Raw genomic sequence first — 19,829 nt, 5'->3', positions numbered from 1 at the left:
CCATCATACTTGTCCTTGGCAATTTCTGGGACTGTTAACCAATGCTTTTCTCTTGAACACTTTCTTTCCCCTTGGTTTTCATGACACTACTTTTTCCAGGTTTTCATCCTACCTATCTGAGGATTCCTTTCATTCTCCTTTGCAGAATCATCATCCATTTCCTTCCATGTAAGCATGACTAAAAAGAAGCCAAAATGAAGGAATGAAATGATATAAGGAGCTTATGTGTAGAATGATACTTCTAACACAACTTAATAACAATTATAGCAAACATTTAAATAGTGCATTAAGGCTTCCAAAGTGCTTTTACACATGCTCTCTCATTTGGTTCCCACAATAACCCTCTGAAGAAGGTATAATTATGATTCCTATTTTATAGTTGAGGAAACTAAGGCAGAGAGAAATTAACTGATTTGCCCAGGGTCACACAGTACCTATCTGGGGTAGGATTCGAACTCAGATTATCTGGGTTCAAGTTCTAACTGTAGTGCTCTATTCACTGTGCCTAATAGCTGTCTGTGATAGCTAGCCATACACACACATCATATATATATAATGTGTATGTATGTGCACCATAGAATTATAGCTGGAAGGGACATTGGAAGTCATTTATCCGACATGAGGAAACTGAGGCCCAGCATGGCTAATTGCCTAACATCACTCAAATAGTAAGGAGGAGAGCTGGGAATTGTACCCATGGCTTTTTTTAAAGTTTTTTTTTTTTTTTGGAGGGGGGAAGGCAGAGCAATTGGGGTTAAGTGACTTGCCTAAGGTCACACGGCTAGTATTTGTATTGTCTGAGGCCAGATTTGAACTCAGGTCCTCCTGACTGACCCTCCAGGGCCAGTGCTCTATTCACTGCACCACCTAGCTGCCCCTATATGGAATATTTTTAAGAAAGAAAGTAAACAAAAGTATTTCAAGATTACTCATCTAAAGAAATGTTATAAACCCTAATCAACTGATAATTCAATATTTCTATGAGATTAAAAAACGATTAGAGGGAGAAATAAAAACAAAAAACCTAATGAATGGAAAGTAATTTACAATACAAGTTTAGAAAGATATCTTTAGAGCCTCATTAAGTGATGACTAAGATAAGGAATATTAATCATTTGTAGAGTTTAAAGGAAAAGTGTTATTTAGTCTCATACATTGAGGCATATAGAAACAATGGGATGAAGTTGAAAAAAAGAAAACTGTCTGATTATGAAAAAAAAAATTTCCTTATGGTGAAAATTAATAGATGACCCATTTCATCCATTAAGACATGGAAGCTGTACAGGGTGAAATGGTGGGATGCAAGCTCTAATAGTCCATAGGAACTTTATATGTTTCCACTGTGTGCAAAGCATTATGCCAGAAGGAATAAACAAGGTTAGATAAGACACAGTGTCCATAGTCTACAGTCAGATTGGGAAATGACACCAAAACTGAGAGCTATGAGTTACAAAAATAAACAAACAAACCAACTGCTATGTGATGTCAGAGATAGAGTCATGACCACCTGGAAGAGTCAGGCAAGGCTTCCTGAAGAAGGTGGTGTTTGAGATCAACTTTAAAGGATGGATAGGAATTCAACAGGTAAAGATCAGGAAGAAAGGTCTGAGGAAGAATACTAAGAAAAGACAAGAAAATAAATTGTCTTTGTAGGCTGTAAATTGTTTAGTTTGGATAGAGGATAGAGTAAATGGAGGAGAGTAATAGAGAGAAGGCTTCAAAAGTAGAACCAAGTTGTGGAAGGCCTTGAATAGTAGGTAGACAATAATGAATATTCATCATGATTTTTTTTGGAGGGGGGAAGGCAAGGCAATTGGGGTTAAGTGACTTGCCCAAAGTCACACAGCTAGTAAGTGTATCAAGTGTCTAAGGCTGGATTTGAACTCAGGTCCTCCTGACTCCAGGGCCAGTGCTTTATTCACTGCACTACTTAGTTGCCTCACATGACTTTTTTTTTAAGTTAAGAAATGACTTGAACAGAATTCTGTATAAAGGAGATTACTTGTACATCAGTATGAAAGGTGGACTGTAGGGAAGGACAGGCAGATGTAATAGGTAAATGAATTGTAATGAAACTCTGCCTTGGGTTAGTAGGTATTGGAACAGGGAAGAGGGTATGGATGTGAAATGTCACAGAAGTGGAATAGGACCTAGCAAATGACTGGATATGAGAACTGAGGGAGAAGGAGAAGTTAAAGAATGATAGTGACATTGATAGAAACAGTAAATTTAGAAGAATAAGTTTATGGGGAAAGAAAAATGAGCTAAATTTTAGACAATAATGCTGCAATGACAAGGGTTGGTTTAGATGATTTGTATTATTATTTTTTCAATTCTGTTTTCTCTTATTTTCTACTCACAAAACAGAGTATTGGAAAAAGTTCTAGCACTCTTAATTCTAATGTCCTGGAAGAAGGTCATGTGAATGGTAGATGACTTTATTCTATCTGTATTTGTATTGGAGAGATTTTCCTTCAAATTGAGATGGTGATTCTTTGTTTCCCCCTAAACCATTTGATGTCCTTAATGCTAAGAATCATATTTCTTTACTGTATTAAAAGAAAGCCTTGTTGTCATTTTGGATTTAGTATGAATTCCTAACTGGACACCTGAACTAGTCTTTTATCAGTCTCATGGTAGCAAACAATCTCATTACAGACTCAACCCTGCTATGATGACTTCCATGTACTACCTCTTTCTCCTATTCTAATCCTTCTCTCATGAAGAGAAAAAAATTCTTCTCAACTACATTGCTTTTTTTTTTCTTTTGACTCATCTCAAAAGCCATCTCTTCAAATAAATCTTCCTTGTTAAACATTATAGACAAATCTATAAAAATGTTTCATAGCCTCTCTGCCTTTATATTCACAAAGCAACTGCTACCACTTATTGATACTCAGAAATCTGATAGTACCTAATTCAGTGGTACAAACTCAGAAATTCAATAAATGTTTTTCATGATTCTCCATGCATCTTATTTGTGATTATTATATATGTATATGTATATATGTGTATATGAACACATTTCATATATATGCATACAAACATATAAAACTATTAGACTAGTTTAAAGCATTAACTAGTAGACTTGAAAACTAAACTTGGTCAGTCACTAGGTGTATGAACACCAATGCCTTGCTTTTGCAACTCAGGCAAGAACCAGCAAGTATTAATTCAGTTCAGTTGTTTTTCAGTTGTGTCTGACATTTTGTGACCTCATTTGGGGTTTTCTCGACAAAGATACTGGAGTAGTTTGTCATTTCCTTTTCCAGTTCATTTTACAGGTGAGGAAATTAAGGCAGAGTTAAATGACTTGCCCAGGGTCACACACTAGTCTCTGAGGTCATATTTGAATTTAAGTCCTCCTAGCTCCAGGTTCAACACTCTGTCCACTGTACCAGCTACCTGCTTGGAGTATTATTGTGCTAAATTCAAGATACAGAAGTTCAAACAGAGATAATCCCCACCCTTTTTTGAATCTTAAAAGTGCCCTTCACCCCAAACCACTGCCATGCTCTCTCACCATGGCTTGTGGGCTGTTACTCTATTTTTACTTAATAATGGCAGTATCCACAGCTTACCTATGTTTCATGCTCACAAATCCTGAAGTGATCTTAAAGATCTTAGAGGAAAATTAAAAAAAAAAAGATTCACCCCAGGGCAGGAGACCACAGAGATCATGGCACTTCTATGAAGCAGGAGCTTTGGTCAAAACTAAAGAAAGGTTCCAAGGCTCAATCAAGTCTATGAAAACTAAAGTGGAGAAATTCTGAGAGCCAATCATTGTATTTTGTAATATATGAAGGCTATTTATTTATTTATTTAATCATTTATTTATTTATTCATTTATTTATTTTAAAGCAATCAGGGTTAAGTAACTTGCTCAAGGTTACACAGCCAGTTATTTCTGGGTGTGGTGTTAAGTATCAGAGCCCAGATTAAATCCCAGGTCATCCTGACTCTGGAGCCAGTGCTCTTACTCGCTGAGCCACCTGGCTGCCCCTAAGCTATTGGGGTTAAGTAACTTGCTCAAGGTTACACGCCAGGTGTTTCTGGGTGGTTGCTAAGTGTCTGAGCCCGGATTCGATCCCAGGTCATTCTGACTCTGGGGCCGGTGCTCTCACTTGCTGTGCTACCTGGCTGCCCCATGAAGGCTATTTATTAATAGAGCTTTATAATACTAATGTACTTCTTGGGTTATATATGTAAAATAACTAATAAGCATTGATTAATCTGTCCATTTCAAACCAGATCCCCTTAGGCACAATGGATTATTACTATTAGAAATTCAACACAAAATGTAAAGAAATGGTCTTTTTAACTATTAGCAAACTAACTGGGTATATTGACTTAGGGTTCTTAATTCTATAAAATACAAAAGATCCTAGATCCTAGGCTTATGAATTATTTGGGTAGATAATTTTTATGCTAATGTCAGACTCATTGAATGATATATGAGTATATCTTGAACAGTCACTTCAGATGAACAATGAACTGGTCCCAAAATTGTATAGAAGGAAGAGAAAAGGATGAATTGCATTTGAGAAATTGAGTAACATTTTGAACCATTCTAAACTGCTTTCAGGGACTAAACCCTTCTTTCTAACAGCACTATTCTTCCCTGATGCCATATATCTATAAATCATTGAAAGCTACAATTTCCAACAAACCAAAATTGTGAATGACCCAAAGGACAATGGAGAGACATCTAATGTGTATAAGTGGGATGCAGCTGAGTGCCAACAATAGTCCCTATCAAAGAAGTGCTATAAAAGGTACCATCTAAGAAATGTACTTGGAACTAGTCACAGTGAGAGCAAAGGAAAATAGATTGTCCAAAGTGCTGTACTGGAACCCAGTGAATTTTTTAAAGACAAAAACAAAACTGGAGGGAGCCCCTGTAAGGGTCAGATAAATCAGCTTTAAAGCTTTATCCATCCTTTAAAGGATTTGCCTCTATAGAGAACAGTGATGAGAACTGCCCAGAATAAGATGTTACATATACTATCTGTAATTGCTTTTGTTTTTCTTGCCTTTTCAATGTTTGGAGGAGAAGGTGAGAGAGAGAGAATTCAAAGGTGCAAATAAAATAAAACCAAATTAAATTAAAAACTTAAAAGATAGTTAAACAAATTTAAATGCAAAAAGTGCTGTCATGTATATAAAGTGGCAATCTGCACCATTAATGGTGATCCTGCTCGATCCCTTTTAGTTCTAGTAACTTCCCTCGCCATGTTGTTTGCATGCTGTCTCCATGAGATTGTCAGCTCTTGACACCAGGGACTGTCTTTACCTTTCTTTCTATCTCTGGCACTTAGCATATTGCCTAGCACACAGTAGGAGCTTAATAACTGTTTGTTGACTGACAGAGCCAATAAAGTACTGAAGGTTAAGAAGAAAAATGAGCAGAGCTTAGGGAAATAAGTTATTCTGTGTTGATTGTAGACTTGGAGAGAAATCTATATTTTGAGACAGTCTGTTCCTTGATTTATCATTCTCCTGGGAAAAAATCAGCTTCTTTTTGCCATAGCTATATTTGCTGTAGATGTTTCTCGCTAGCTGCTCCAGTTATCCACTGCCCAATGTTTCTGTGACTGCTTGACCCCTCCAGGAAATTGGCAGCAAACACCAAATGGCAGAATTCCATAGAGCTCACCCAGCCCTGGGAATCCAAGTGCTTGGATTCCTAAGCCTCGTTTACTTACAACAACATGGCCGTGTCATTCAATTTATGGTGCCCAATTTTCCCCAGGTATTAAGTGGGCAGCTCTGAGCCATATGGCAGGGAATTCCAGGCCTAGGCCATAGAACTGTCTTCTGCTTAGGTTACCTACTGGTAAGTAGCGCTCATTCCCTTCCAGTCCTGGAGACACTAACTCCATCTCCCTCGCAATTTCCTGGCTCTTAGAAGTTAGTGAGTGGAGTAATTTGTGCTGCTGCTAGAGAGAAACCTTAGGATGATCTTTACAATTCTGCACCCCAGGCAAATCTTTTACCTTAAGTTCTATCTTTCTCATTGACCCCTTTTCCAAAATGAGATTAGGATTGAGGAAATAACGGAAAATAAATAATCTCCTGGGATTTACTTCATAGCAAGTTTGACTGAAATGTAGATGATTTAGGAATAAGAGTAATTGAGAAGGGAGTATTAGTTAGAATAAGGGGAAAAACATAAAAATAAAAACTAGAAGTTACTTATATATTTAATAATACAGTTGGTAAATAAATCCTGGCATATCAATGTAATGGGCAGCTAGGCAGTGCAGTGAATATAATGCTGGCCCTGGAGTTAGGAGGAACTGAGTTCAAATGCAGTCTCAGACACTAGCTGTGTGACCCTAGGACAAGTCATTTAAACATGTTTGCCTCAGTTTCCTCATTTGTAAAATGAGCTGGAAAAGGAAATGGCAAATCACTTCAGTATCTCTGCCAAGAAAATCCCAAGTGGGATCACAAAAAGTTGGACGCGACTGAAATGACTAAACAACAAATATTAATGTAATATAATAATTAAAATATAGGTAAGAATAAGGGTTACCAAGGAAAAATAGAAAGCAAAATAGTAGTAGGGCATAATATCTACTCATACTATCTATGATTATTAATAGAAAGATTTAATTTGGAATGAATAGACAAATTAAAAAAAATCTTGTTTGAGACTTGGAGTGACCATAAAGTTATATCATTTTGTTTGTGGAAATTCATTTATTTAAATGTAAACATTTGCAAATATTTAATTGCTCATAATAATCTTTAATATCATTTTAAAAAATGTACTACAGATAGTGTCCTGCTTGGGGAAAGGTAAACTATTATTTTCTCATTAAAATAATTTGATTTTAAAATTTGCATCATGTTCAAGTATAAACCATATTTTGGTTATTTAAAAAAAGTGGTAGTGAAATATCATGGAATGTAAGAGCAAGATGGAAGTGTGGATAATAATTACCCTCCCATAATAATAAATACCCCTCTCATATTCTAGATATGGAAACTGAGTCCAAGGGGCAGCTAGGTGGCACAGTAAGTCAGCCACTGCCCTTGAGTCAGGAGGACCTGAGTTCAAATTCGACCGCAAGCACTTATCTATCACAAACTATCCGTGTGACCTTGGGCAAGTCACGTAACCCCAATTGCCCTGTCTTCCCTGAAAATAAAAAAAGATGAGGAAACTGAGTCCCAGAGAAAGCAGCATGACATGCCCAGTGTCACGTACAGATAATTATTGGCCGAGCTGGGATTAAAACTTGTCTGATGACTGTGTCAAATGTTTGTTCTACTGTACTCTGCTGCCCTCAAGATAGTAAGGAAGTTGTTGAATTCAACCAAAAAAGCTATTGAAATGCCTGCTATGTGCAAAGAACTGGGGGTGGAGTGGAGAGTAAGCATGCACTAGAAAGACAGATGGTGAGAAGACATCCTGAATGCAGAGTGAAGTGTGGCTGATGCTGGCCTAGATAGAGTGAGCCATGAGAGTCACTTAACACTCAGGACCGACTGGCTTTTTTTCTGGACTCCCAGCAGACCATCACCCTTACATAATGACTACATTACTACAACATGTTACAATTAATTAGATCACATTTTACCTTACATTTCTGTCTCTTGAAAGGATTTAGGAGACACCTTAGTCCTTTGATAGTACTTAATCATGAACTGGTTTATGATGTATTTGAGTATGTATTTTAACTGCTGTATTTGAAATGTGAATTTACTTGATATATGACTAGGCATGGATAACCATGTTGTACTTTGTATACATCACAACATGTAATATTTACTATTTTTAATAAAGAGACATTAAATGAAGGCACATTCTCTAACTTTATGCGAGTTTTTAAAGAATTATATTATTTTTTTCTCTACCATGTATTACCTTCGGAAAAAAAAAGTATGTATAATTGAATTCCTTTATAATGCTAGCTTTGGAGAATAGGACAGATAGGAATCCAACATATTGTTACATCCAATTTTACTATAAATAAATCTGCTTCTGACAATGCTGTTTATTTGCACATTCATGTAAGTTCATCTAATATTTTAATAAGGTTATCTTGCTCATTATTGTCCCTTATATACAACTTGACTCACCTGTCACTTTGTAAGTGGATGATATAAATCTATGCATCAGTTTTATATTGGATTTATGGAAAGTATAGTTGGAAATCCAAATTACTTTTACCATCCTTTAATTCAGCTAATAAAAAATCAAATAGTGATATTATTTTGTCATAGCCTAATAATAAGTGTTCAACAAGAGTGAAGGGACCCAGACCTGAGTTTCTCTGTGAGACTTTGAGAAAGTCATTTAAGGCCTCAGTGCCTTGGTTTCCTTCCACAAAACGAGGGGGTTGAACTAGATTGCATTTAAAGTCTATTTTAGTACTAATACTCTATGCTGTTAGGCTTCTAGCTAATCGTTAAGCAGTGGGCCAAACATAAATTTAATACATCCTTCTCCTCAGAGGTCTAATTGTTGGGTTTCCTGGAACTTATTTTTTGCTAGAGGGAAATTTATATTCAGTAGTCTCATGCCCATGTAGTCTCTGTTTGTGTCTACAGAGTGCCAAAGTCACCAGGCAATTTGGTGAATCCAACTATTTAACTGATAGATTTTAGTTAAAAATAGCAATATTTGTCATTTGTTTGAATTGACTAGATTTGGGACTAAGTGGATTAATTACTGGAGTCTGGTTGATTCATTATCCCCATATAAACTCAGCTCTTCTTCAGTAATAAAAGTAGTAAAAAGGAGGCAAGAATAGTTAGAATAAGGGATTAGATACCCTGATAAATGTGGTGGAACCAATGAAATTTGTAGGGGGGAGAATCTCTGAGAGTTTAATGCTTTTTAAAAAACTATCTTCAAAGCTGCTTTAACTATAATGTACAGATGTTCACTCCTGGGCATATCATTATTGAAAAGAAATAGGGCAACTAAAGAGTTCTCAAAAGAGCCACCTAATTGTTGAAGGATTAAAAGGAATGATTTATGAAGAAAGCCCTAATTAGAATCACAGTCCTATGATATTTGGCATTTCCGTGTCTCTCTATCTACATGTCCCTGCCATAAACAAGATACTATAGTTTAATATTAACTAGTAAGCATTTATTAAGCACTTGCTATAAGGGAATTACTATGCTTAGCACTAAAGATAACAAAGACAAAAATAGAAGTCCCTGTCTTCAGGGAGCTTATATCTCTACGGAAGAGATAGTATATACAGATATGAGTATATAAAAATATGTACCTATGTACCAAATAATTACAAAGAGTTTTAGCAGGAGGCACCCCAGCACTTGGGATGGGTGGGGGGGGGCAGGTAAAGCATCATGAAGAAGTTAATACTTGAGCTGGGTTTTAAAGAAATTGGGAATTCTAGGAAGTGGAGGTGAAGAAGGAATTCTAGGCATGGGAAATAGCCAATACAAAGGCACAGAGATGACAAATAGAAGAAGCATGTGTGGAACTTCAAATTAGCCAAGATTGGAGAGATCAGCTCTAGATCTGTAAAGAGGGGCAGTAATATAACAGATGGGGTGCTGGAATTGGAGTCAGGAGGAATTGAATTCCCAAACTCCCACTCAGACACTTATTTGCTTTCTGACCCTGGGAAAGTCCTTTGATCTCTCTGAGCCTCAGTTTTCTCATCTATAAAATGGAGATAATAATAGCACCTAAGTCACATGATTATCATAAGGATTCAATGAGATAATATATGGAAAAGGCTTTGGAAGTCTTAAATCACTACATAAATGTTAACTATTATTATTTAGATATAATGTACTGGCACTTATTTGGACAGGCAAGAGCTCTGCTAATCCAACAACATCTTCTCCTATGACCTGATTGAAATTTTTATTACTAAAAATACTCCTTAGGGTTAAGTCATTATCTACAGAGATTCTCAAAATGCAGAGTCATTGCACTGAGGTAAAGAAAGGCTGGGACGTATTAACAAAGGTTAACTAAGCATAGAATCTTCAAGGATGGAAGAAGATTATCTAATCTAACTCATACCTCAAGAAAAAAAAAATCATCTACAACATCCCAGAAAGGGATCATTCAATCTCTTCTTAAAGATTTCTAGTAACAGAGCGTTCACCAATCCCCAGAAGGAGTCCTGTTGGACAGTTCAAATTATGAGTTACCAGTCATTTTCCATTTGTCAAATTTTTGATATGGTGTTCTATAAATACCATGTCCAACACCTTCCAATTTTCTTCTTGAAGAAAGTATTCATGATATTAAAGGCATAAGCCCTGTAATTCTATATATTATAATGAGTCATTTTGCCACTTTCACTTCTTAATATTGAACCTTATTTTCCAGCATATTTTCCCTCCTAGGGCAACCTAAAGCAAAACTCAGAATCCATTTGAATGTGAATTTCTTCAGAAAACTATTATGTATATTTTACTTAAGTTTGAGGCTCCTGCTTGTATCCTTGGGATCTCCAGCACAAAGCAATAAAGCATGTCCTCTATGGATGTGTACTTGTTATCTTGACTGCTTATGAGAAAGTTTGGGAACACTCTTTTTTTTCTTTTTCTTTTTTTTGGAGTGGGGAAGGCAAGGCAATTTACTTGCCCAAGATCACACAGCTAGAAAGTGTGTCAACTGTCTGAGGCCAGAGTTGAACTCAGGTCCTCCTGACTCCAGGGCCACTGCTCTATTCACTGAACCACCTAGCTGCCCCTGACATTCTTCCTTTATCTTTGGAAATTCTAACACAAACTATACTTGGAAACTTAAGAATATGACTCTCTGGAGTTAACCTCTAGAACTGAGCAGAACTGGTATGAGCCCAAAGTATTAGGAAGGTCCTGGGCCAAGTACAAAATTTACTCTTGTATAGGTTGCTCTTCTGCTACCCTTAATAGAATGAATACAAGCTCCTTCAGAACAGGGGCTGTTCCCATTTTTATCTTTGTATTTCTAGTGCCAATTATAGTACCTGACATATAGTAAATGCTTAATAAATGTTTGTTGAATTCTTAAAGTATATCCCATCTACAGCTTCAACAGCATACAAATTATTGCATATAGATAACTATAATGGGAGATAGGCATCACAGTAGTCGATGTACAAGACTGCTCATTGTCTAGAATTCATCATATATAGAAGCATAGAACACTGTTCTGTTGATCATTTGCCAGAATGAATAATTATTATATACACCCTTTCTTTTGTAATACTATTTCTTATCTACTGGGATGCACTTAACAAATGGCCTCCTAAGAAATTAATTGCTACCATTTTTGAAATTAGGAAACTAAGGTTCAAAAAAGTAAGTGACTTGTCCATAGTCTCATAGCTAATAAGGGTAAGAGGAGGGTTTCAAACTAATGTGTATATTGATGTCCCAGTTCAAGTTAAAATCATAGTTTTTCATTTTTTTCTTTTAAAGGATCTATATATTTAAAGCTAAATTACTATGGCTGTCCCCCTATTTATTGGGTATTTGTCATATTAAGGGTCTCTAATAAGGCAGGCAATAACCATTTTTGCAAACATAATGGGCAAATAGACAAGCTATAGTGAATCTCAACTTTGTTCCAAATGGTACAACAGTCTCTCTACCTCCAAATCTCATTGTTTTCCTTTCCCCTACGTTCCCACAGAGATCTATGTTCTGACCACTCTGTAATTAAACTCTTTGCAAACCAACAAGTCATCTGGTTTTAAACACAAAGGTACTTCAGCTGACTCTTCGGAGGGTTTATTAGCCACTCTACACTTTGTAAGGCCAGGACAGATAAGATAATTTTGTCACTCCAGTAAAGTCCCTGTCCTCCACCTAAAGTTGTTTATGGCTGTGTGGTCCCAGGAGTTCCACACTCACAGAGAAAATAGGGCTTTCCTGGTTTTACAATTGACTAGCAAGTTGCTAATGCTTGATAGGGCAAAGTCCACTACTGTGGAATACTCTTGGGCAGACTGTGCAATAAATGAATACTTCACTAATCTCACCCTAGCATCAGGTTGGACAGAGAAGCAAATATTTTTAATTGATACTGGAACCAATTTTTGAAATCAAACAATCATGATTTAACAAAAGTGATAGGCAACAGATGTACTCCTGAGAAGCTATGGGTAAGATATTTTTTTCTAAACCAACTCCCAGCTAACACACACACACACACACACACACACACACACACTTCACAGATGTTTCACCTTAGTTGATCTTTAATTAGCATTGTTTCCTTTGAATTTCTTGGTCATCTTCCACCTCCCACACTATCCCCTCCCCAGTCTTTGTTCTGCACTTAAAAGCTCCTTTTTCAACATAAAAAAACCCTCTTTGAAATGTAAATAATCACTGAGAACTTTATTTATGGTTAATTTCATATCTATATATGTAGCTATTTCTACTATCTATGGATATATAGATATATTCACATTTTCTTCAAGTGAGACACATGCTTTCATAGATTGAAAATAGCTTTTGGTTATGAAAACAGAATTATTATAATATAAAATGTGTAACAAAAGGGATAATTAAGTGATAGTGAAACAAAGAACTATAAGGATGAAGCAACCTGAAGAAACAATGCTATAAAAATTATTGAGAGACTTATCAAGATGAAAAGGGGCTGGAAATAAAGGAAATATAGCTTCATGCAAAGATTTTGAGAGCTGACATAACTGTGTGACCACATAAGAAAAAGATCATATAAAAAACTTGTAGAAGGGCAGATGGCCAATGTGTTTGCATGAGTCTATCTCTGCGGGTCAGAGATCAAGGGTAAGGTCAAGGAAAGATTTGGAAGCCTGTGAAGCAAAATAATGTCTGTTCCACAAAGGCAAGAATGATTAGCACACTTATCAAGATTATGATGTCAATCTTTATTTTCCTAAATAGTAAGGATGGTGACTGAGGACCAAACAAAAGAAAATGGGCTTAAATTAATGGCTTTCTTAAACCAAACAAAACTCTAACTCACCATAATGGTTATAAGACAAGTAAGAAGCTTACCCATGGAAGCTCCTTATCTGAAAATCTTCATGATGTGCAGGGACATCCAGCCATCTGTGATGACTTTGGAAGTCTCTTATATACTGCCAGCTGTGTAATTCCAACTAAACTTGGAACTGAATACATTAATAGTTGGATTGAGTTTATAGTATGATTTTGGGGTCAATTGACTATTTTCAAGACAAAGTTTAAATAAATCATCAACTTCATTTTTCATTTCTCTTTCACTAATCAGTCAAGACCTCCTTCCAAGTAATTTTACATTTCTTACTCTTTCATACTTCTGTTCTCCTTTGCCTTTGCCTGTCCCTAAAGGCTAAAATACTAAGCCAAAACTAACAAGATGAAATTTATTGAGAAGAAATTGAAATTTCTCTGTTTTTCAAGCAGTCAAGATCAAGTACAGGGTATGAGAGAACTGGCTTGAAAACAACTTATAAGAAAGAGGCTTAGACTTTTAAATTGACTACAAGTTCAATATGAACCAGAAACAGTTGCTGATAAAAATAGTAATATAAATTTAAGGTACATTAAGAGAGAAGTCTCAAAACCAAAGGAGGTAAAAGTCCCACTATGTTCTGCACTGATCAGACCATATCCAGAGAGTTACATTTGGCTCTGAATACCACACTTTTAGGACATCAACAAATATGAGTGTCTAGAAATTATAATAGTTGCCATTCATATAGGACTTACATGTATTATTTCATTTAATCCTAAAAAAACTATATAAGGTAGTCAGTCAACAAACATTTATTAAGTGTTTACTATTTGCCTAGCACTATACTAAGCACAGAAGTTAGAAAGGAAGTTAAAAGCAGTCCCTTCCCTCAAGGAGCTCACTTTCTATGAATGGGAACAGACATATAAATATCTAAGTACCTACAAGATACATTTAGAATTGAAAGAGAGCCATATATATGTTTGGATATGTTTAATGCAGGGATTTGTTTTGCTTGGGTAGGGGAGGTTGTGGTTTTTGTTTCTTTTTTTTTTTTTTTTTGCTTTCTTGATGATGGAAAGGGGGAGGTGGGAGGGAGAGATTTCAGAATTTAGAATAAAACTGAATTAACAAAAAAAGGAGTAGATGAAAGGTAACCTTGGAGGTGAAGGCACTAGTAGCTGGGGGGACCCAAAAAGGCCTCCTGCAGAGGATGGCATGTCAGCTGAGACTTGAAGGAAGCCAAGGAGTCTGAGAGGTGGAGGGGAGAAAGGAGAGAATCAGGGACAGGAGAGAGTCAATGCGAAAGCAGAGACCAAAGATGCAGTAAGATATAACAAAGTGATGGCATGAGATATAACAAAGATGTGTGCACTATAACAAATAGGCCAGTAGGACTGGATCTTAGAGTTCACAGAGGGAGAAAGAAGCCAGAATTTTTAATGCCAGACACAGGATATTCATCTTAGAGGCAATAAGGAGCCACCAGAATTTACTGAGAAGAAGAGTACCATGGTTGAAACTTACACTTCAAAAGATTACTTTAGCATCTCAGTGGAGGATAGATTGGAGTAGGGGGACAGCTGAAGCAGAGAGACCAATGTGAAGGGTATCTAAACAGTCTAAGCCAGAGATAATGACAGCACTCAGAGTTTCCTCACTTGGGAGTTTGTGTAGGATTGTTTATGGGCCTGAAATCACAGATCCAGCCCCCATCCCTACATAGCCCTTTCTTAAGTGCATTCTAATGTCCAATTTATACTCAGAAATACACATAAAACTTGTGAAATGATGACCTACCCTGCTAAAGAGGGAATTTCCTCGCTGAAAGTTCCCTATACAATGAAAACAGAAGGCTAACCCAATAAATAAATACTGGGTGTCCCAAAGGTCTTAGCTTAAAACTGCACCAAGACCTTTGGGGTATCAGAGTGTTTAGTACTTAGTAGGTGTTTAATGTTAAGTTATTGTCTTATTGTATAAGACTTTAAAATTTAAAATTTTTAAAGTTTTTTTATATTTATTTGAATCTTATAAACCTTGCTGGTGGGGTCTTCTGGTATTATACCCATTTTATGGATGAGGAAACTAAGGCACAGAAAGTTAGTGATTTGTCCATTGTCACATAGACAATACATGTCAGAATCAGATTTTGACTCTAATTCTAGCACTTTATCCATTAAACTACATTACCTCTATTTTATTTTAGATATTGCCTTTTTCATTTTTTCCTTAGGTTTTTACTTCTTTCCATATCTTTAAGGAGCTTGGCTGAGTCTGAGTCTAAGGTTTTTGCCTGCCAAGCACACATAATATATGCCAGAATATGTGGGAGAGGATTGAGGAGGACCCTAAGGCTGAAAAGGACTCCACCTGATGTTTTTTTTTGGGTACCCTCCCCACCCCTATTCAATTATTTGGAGGATTTGATAAAATAGGATGGCCTCAGAATGAGCCAGCCCTTGGCATTTTGGTGGAAGAGAAGCCTCTGTGGATTCTGAAGCACTGCAAGTTGAAAACAAAAAGTTAAACAGGAATTACAAGAACTTACTGATTCCTATAGAGGATTGGGACAAGGATACCCTAAACCCCTATTAGCAGGAAGAAACTGATTCCAAAAGCCAGACTTAATCTTAGTTTAGGGGCATACTGCCTGGCCCGGCCCCTTTGTTGCTTATGATGACTCACACATAGCCTTGACCATGAGTAAAGAGCCTTTGGTCTGCCCTTACCAGAGAAAGGATTTCTAGCCACCACACTATAGTAGACCGTAAGCAGTGCAAGTTAACAGCAAATTCCCTGAAGAGATGAAGCCTAGAAGCTGGTGGTCAAGAGGCACTCAGCAATTATAAGACCAACATGAACACAAGAGCAGTAAAGCACTGTTAAACAGTAGCCAGCTGAGACCAGCAGTCACTACAGGACATGCCTACATGACAGAGAATAGTTGCCAGGCTGGGACGACACACCATATGTTTCAAGTAGGAAACAAGGTCAGGGAGGAAGAACAGTAACATCATCAGAAGACATGAGTTGCCCCTATATGCAAGTACTATGTCCTTACACATATGCCTATCCACATGTTCCCTAGCTGTATCTACTCTTCCCAATTAATGGCATAAATAGTGTGCTTTTAGTTTATGGGGAAATGTCCCATGGTTAACTTTTCTTATATGGTATTTAATTAAATACTTTTGCTTTGAATTAATTGTGTCCTCTGGCTGACTATTAAAAATAAACACATTAATGGGGGCTCATGCACTATGCTTTTGAGTTAAGGTAGGCTCTTAAGTACCCTAAACCTGAGGTAGCTTGTTTGGGTGATACACATATAAGTGAATTTAATTCCTTGGCCCTTTTTTGAAGGATATAAAAAAAATGTGCAATTACTTTAAATGAGGGAACTAGATTAATTAAAAGTCTTTCCTTTTACTTTGAAAATTTTATAGTTCCATGACTTTTTGAACCCAGTATTTCTTACAAATCTACCTTCTCTCAACTAAGGCCACTGGGACTCAGCAATGAGCCCTTTCCCTTCCCTGTGTCCTTTAAAATAAAAAAATTGAACCAGCTGGTTAATACAGTCATATTATAGGAATTAATGATAATGCTGCCTAAGAATACTCCAACTTTAGCCAATAGCTCTGTGGATCTTTTTAGGCCCATTAAATTTTTTCCCCTCAATAAACATGTAGGTTAAAAATATGTCTTATCCAACACAATTTTTAACACCGAAGAACAAAACAGCTAGTACCACATGTGATTTCAGTACTCACGGGTAAAATGATTAGAAGTGGATGGATTGACACTGTCCCCACTGTCTGCACTTTCACTACTAGAAACTTCATCATCTGATTCCCGCACAGAGGAACACGGTGAGGAGCCATCGACTTCTTCAAACTTCCTCTTTAAAATTCCACTCATCGCTGCAACGCTGTCACATGTACCTGTAACAGGGACAGGAGCAATGAAGCATTGAAACATTTGACCGCTGACTGTGCAGCTAAGGTCTCTGAAGGCATTTTTATTTGGTTTTTTTAAACATGAGCTGGGTTACATCTTCTCCTGTGGAATGATCACCAGGCAGAACTTTTCCAATGCTATGCTCACTTTTAAAATATTTGAAGTGTGATTTCTTTGATCATTTTTATTAAAAATGCATTGATTGCTGAATATTCTATAATTTAATGTCTTTAATCCCTTATCCTTAGGGGAAAAAAAAGAAAATCAACAGAGGTTCATGGAATTTTGAGAAACCATATGCAACTATGAATGAATGAATGGAAAACATTTATTAAACTCTTTGTGTATGCAGTTATCCCTTCCCCATCATGGTGGTTAGGGGCACAGTGTGCCCACTATCTGGAAAATCCATATAAAAATTTTTGGCTCTCTTTTTGTATCAGAGAAGTATGAATTTTTTCTTTTTCTTTTATGGGGTATTTACAGTACCTTATTATAAAATTTGAGTTAAATATTTGATCATAGGTTCTGTGTTGTCTGCTGGCTTTCACATGTCATCTCTGGCCTCTACAAATCTTCCCCCAAAATCCCATTTAATTTTTTATGCCAACCTGCAATATATCGAAACTATGATAAGGAAAATTGCAATGTGGAAGGAATAACTGTATATCATCTCTCTCTCTCTCTCTCTCTCTCTCTCTCTCTCTCTCTCTCTCTCTCCACCAGGAAGCATGTGCTAAACACTAAGAATACAAATATAAAAAGAAAGTATCCTTGTCCTCAAGAGTCTTACATTCTAAGAGGCAGAGACAACATATGTAAGTAGTGCTGGCAAGGGAGAAATGTTTTGGTATAGGGAGATACAGGGATGGTTGGTGGAGGCATAGGGCACACTCCTTCCAGTGGCAATGTCAATATTTATTTGATTATGGTTCATAGAGGGAGACATGGAAAGTTGCAGGGTGGGAGGGTGGGAGGATTCACTTGTAGCCACAAGACTACTGGAAAGATACCTGTGGTGGAAATATGAGGTACAGATGAGGTTAGTTAGATATGGAATGTCACATAACTTTATGCTCACGTACTCTCCCACAACACAGGACCAACATGGATGATCCCAAGGCATAAGTTCCAAAGTTGAATGGGTCAAGTCTCTCAGAGCATGTTGTTTGGAGGCTTGGTGGTCTAGCACAGCAGTGTCAAAATCAAATAGAAATGGGGCCACTAAATCATAATAAAGATTCCTGTAGGCTGCATATTGGCTTAGAAAACCACATATTAATATTATCTATGTTTTGTTGATTTTTATTTTATTAATATTTCCCAACTTCATTTTAATCTAATTTGGGCTGTACTCAGGAGTGTTTTGGGCCAAATGCTGCCCATCAGTTCCTCTGATCTAAAGAGTGCAGTGGGAGATTAGATTGCCAGAAAAGAACATGAAGCATATCTGGGCGGTTAGGTATTCTGACCATAACCCGCTATACTGATGTAAACGTATTTTTAGTAAGGCCTTCCAAAAGGAATACACACAAGTCTAGTCTAAATTTTAGCAGTTGAAATACAATCACACCACAGATGGTTTTATTCTTGTAGCTTCTGAATGGTTTCTTACTTACATTTACCCTTATTTTTTCAACTTGTTGAGATTTAGCTTAATGTGCAAGATTTTTTTTTTTTTAGCCTGCATATAACCACTGGACTATGATGAAAAAGTACAAGGATAGATTACCTTCAAAACCCAACTTTTATGGCTACCTGACACAAAACTTTACTTAGGAAGAAATACTGAACTCTAAACCATAAATATGTAAAGAAGAAAATGAAAGGAAATATATAAAGTCTTGGTGGTGTAGTCATGTTCGGAGCCAGTAAACCTGGGTTCAAATCCTGGCTTTGTGACTTATTACAACTTGTGTAACTTTGCCTTGACTTCTTCATCTATAAAATTATGAAGTTAGGCTAATTGATTTCTAAGTCCTTTCCAGTTCTAAGTCTTTTGATAAAGACTTTTTCTTTTGAAAGTTCTAAGTGGCATTGATTGAAAAACAGCTAAACTAAGTTGTGATACATGAATGCAAAAGAATATTATTATGATGTAAGAAACAATGAACATGATAAATACAGAGAACCATGGAAAGACTTACATAAACTAATGCAGAGTGAAGTGAATAGGACCAAGAAAACAATATATACAATGACTACAAAACAAATGGTAAGAACCACAAAACAGTGACAAGTAAACATTGCAAAATTACAAACAATAAATATGGCTCCAAAGAATAGATATGAGGAGACACTGCTAATCTACTCCTTTATAGAAGTGGGGTTGGAATATTGTACACATTAAAAAAATTTTTTTAAATGCATTTATTGGTTTTGATTATTTTCTATTCCTCTTTTTTTTTTTTTTTTTTAATATTATTACATAGGATAGCTCTCTGGGAGGGCCAGAGGAGGGGTTACTGGGAGAAATTCTGGCAAAGGAAAAGGAAAAGCTCTTACTGCTAGTGTTATTATTTTACTTTCTACCTTGGGGCATTCTTCAAATTACTCATTTCAGCTTTCAACCAGGCTCATTTCCTAGTAGACCACCTGTTTCACTTCCTTTAAATTCTGGCTATTGAGATGTAGATTTTAGGTGTAGAAGGGAACTTAGATATATTATCTCTTCCTAGGATTCTTAGGGGGTTGTTTTGTGCCATGTACTCCATTAGCAGTCTAGTAAAGGCTATGGATTACTTTGCAAAAAAAAAAGTTTTAAAATTTTTTAAAGAAAATATATAGGGGGGCAGCCAGGTGGTTCAGCGAGTAAGAGCACCGGCTCCAGTGTTGGGATGACCTGGAGATCGAATCCTGGGCTCAGACACTCAGCACCACACCCAGAAATAACTGGCAGTGTAACCTTGAGCAAGTTACTTAACCCCGATTGCTTAAAAAA

The 19,829-nt window shown here is 36.6% G+C and overlaps 1 protein-coding gene across 3 annotated transcripts in view; it reads right to left on the bottom strand.

Moving 5' to 3' along the window:
- The window catches only part of CSRNP3 (cysteine and serine rich nuclear protein 3), a 252,559-nt gene that overhangs the window by 92,514 nt on the left and 140,216 nt on the right, over positions 1 to 19,829 (bottom strand). For all 3 annotated transcript variants that reach the window (XM_069079688.1, XM_069079689.1, XM_069079687.1), the window contains one exon: positions 16,702 to 16,872. In XM_069079688.1, the coding sequence (XP_068935789.1) occupies positions 16,702 to 16,849 (148 nt within the window). In that variant the 5' untranslated portion in view covers positions 16,850 to 16,872. The remainder of the gene's footprint in view (positions 1 to 16,701; positions 16,873 to 19,829) is intronic.

This window comes from Petaurus breviceps, unplaced genomic scaffold (genome assembly GCF_028583685.1).
Source record: "Petaurus breviceps papuanus isolate PSGF00001 unplaced genomic scaffold, PetGlider_PUasm1.0 91133, whole genome shotgun sequence".
Lineage (NCBI taxonomy): Eukaryota > Metazoa > Chordata > Mammalia > Diprotodontia > Petauridae > Petaurus > Petaurus breviceps.
Note: the sequence above shows the minus strand (reverse complement) of the source record. Positions and strands in the feature narration are given on the sequence as shown.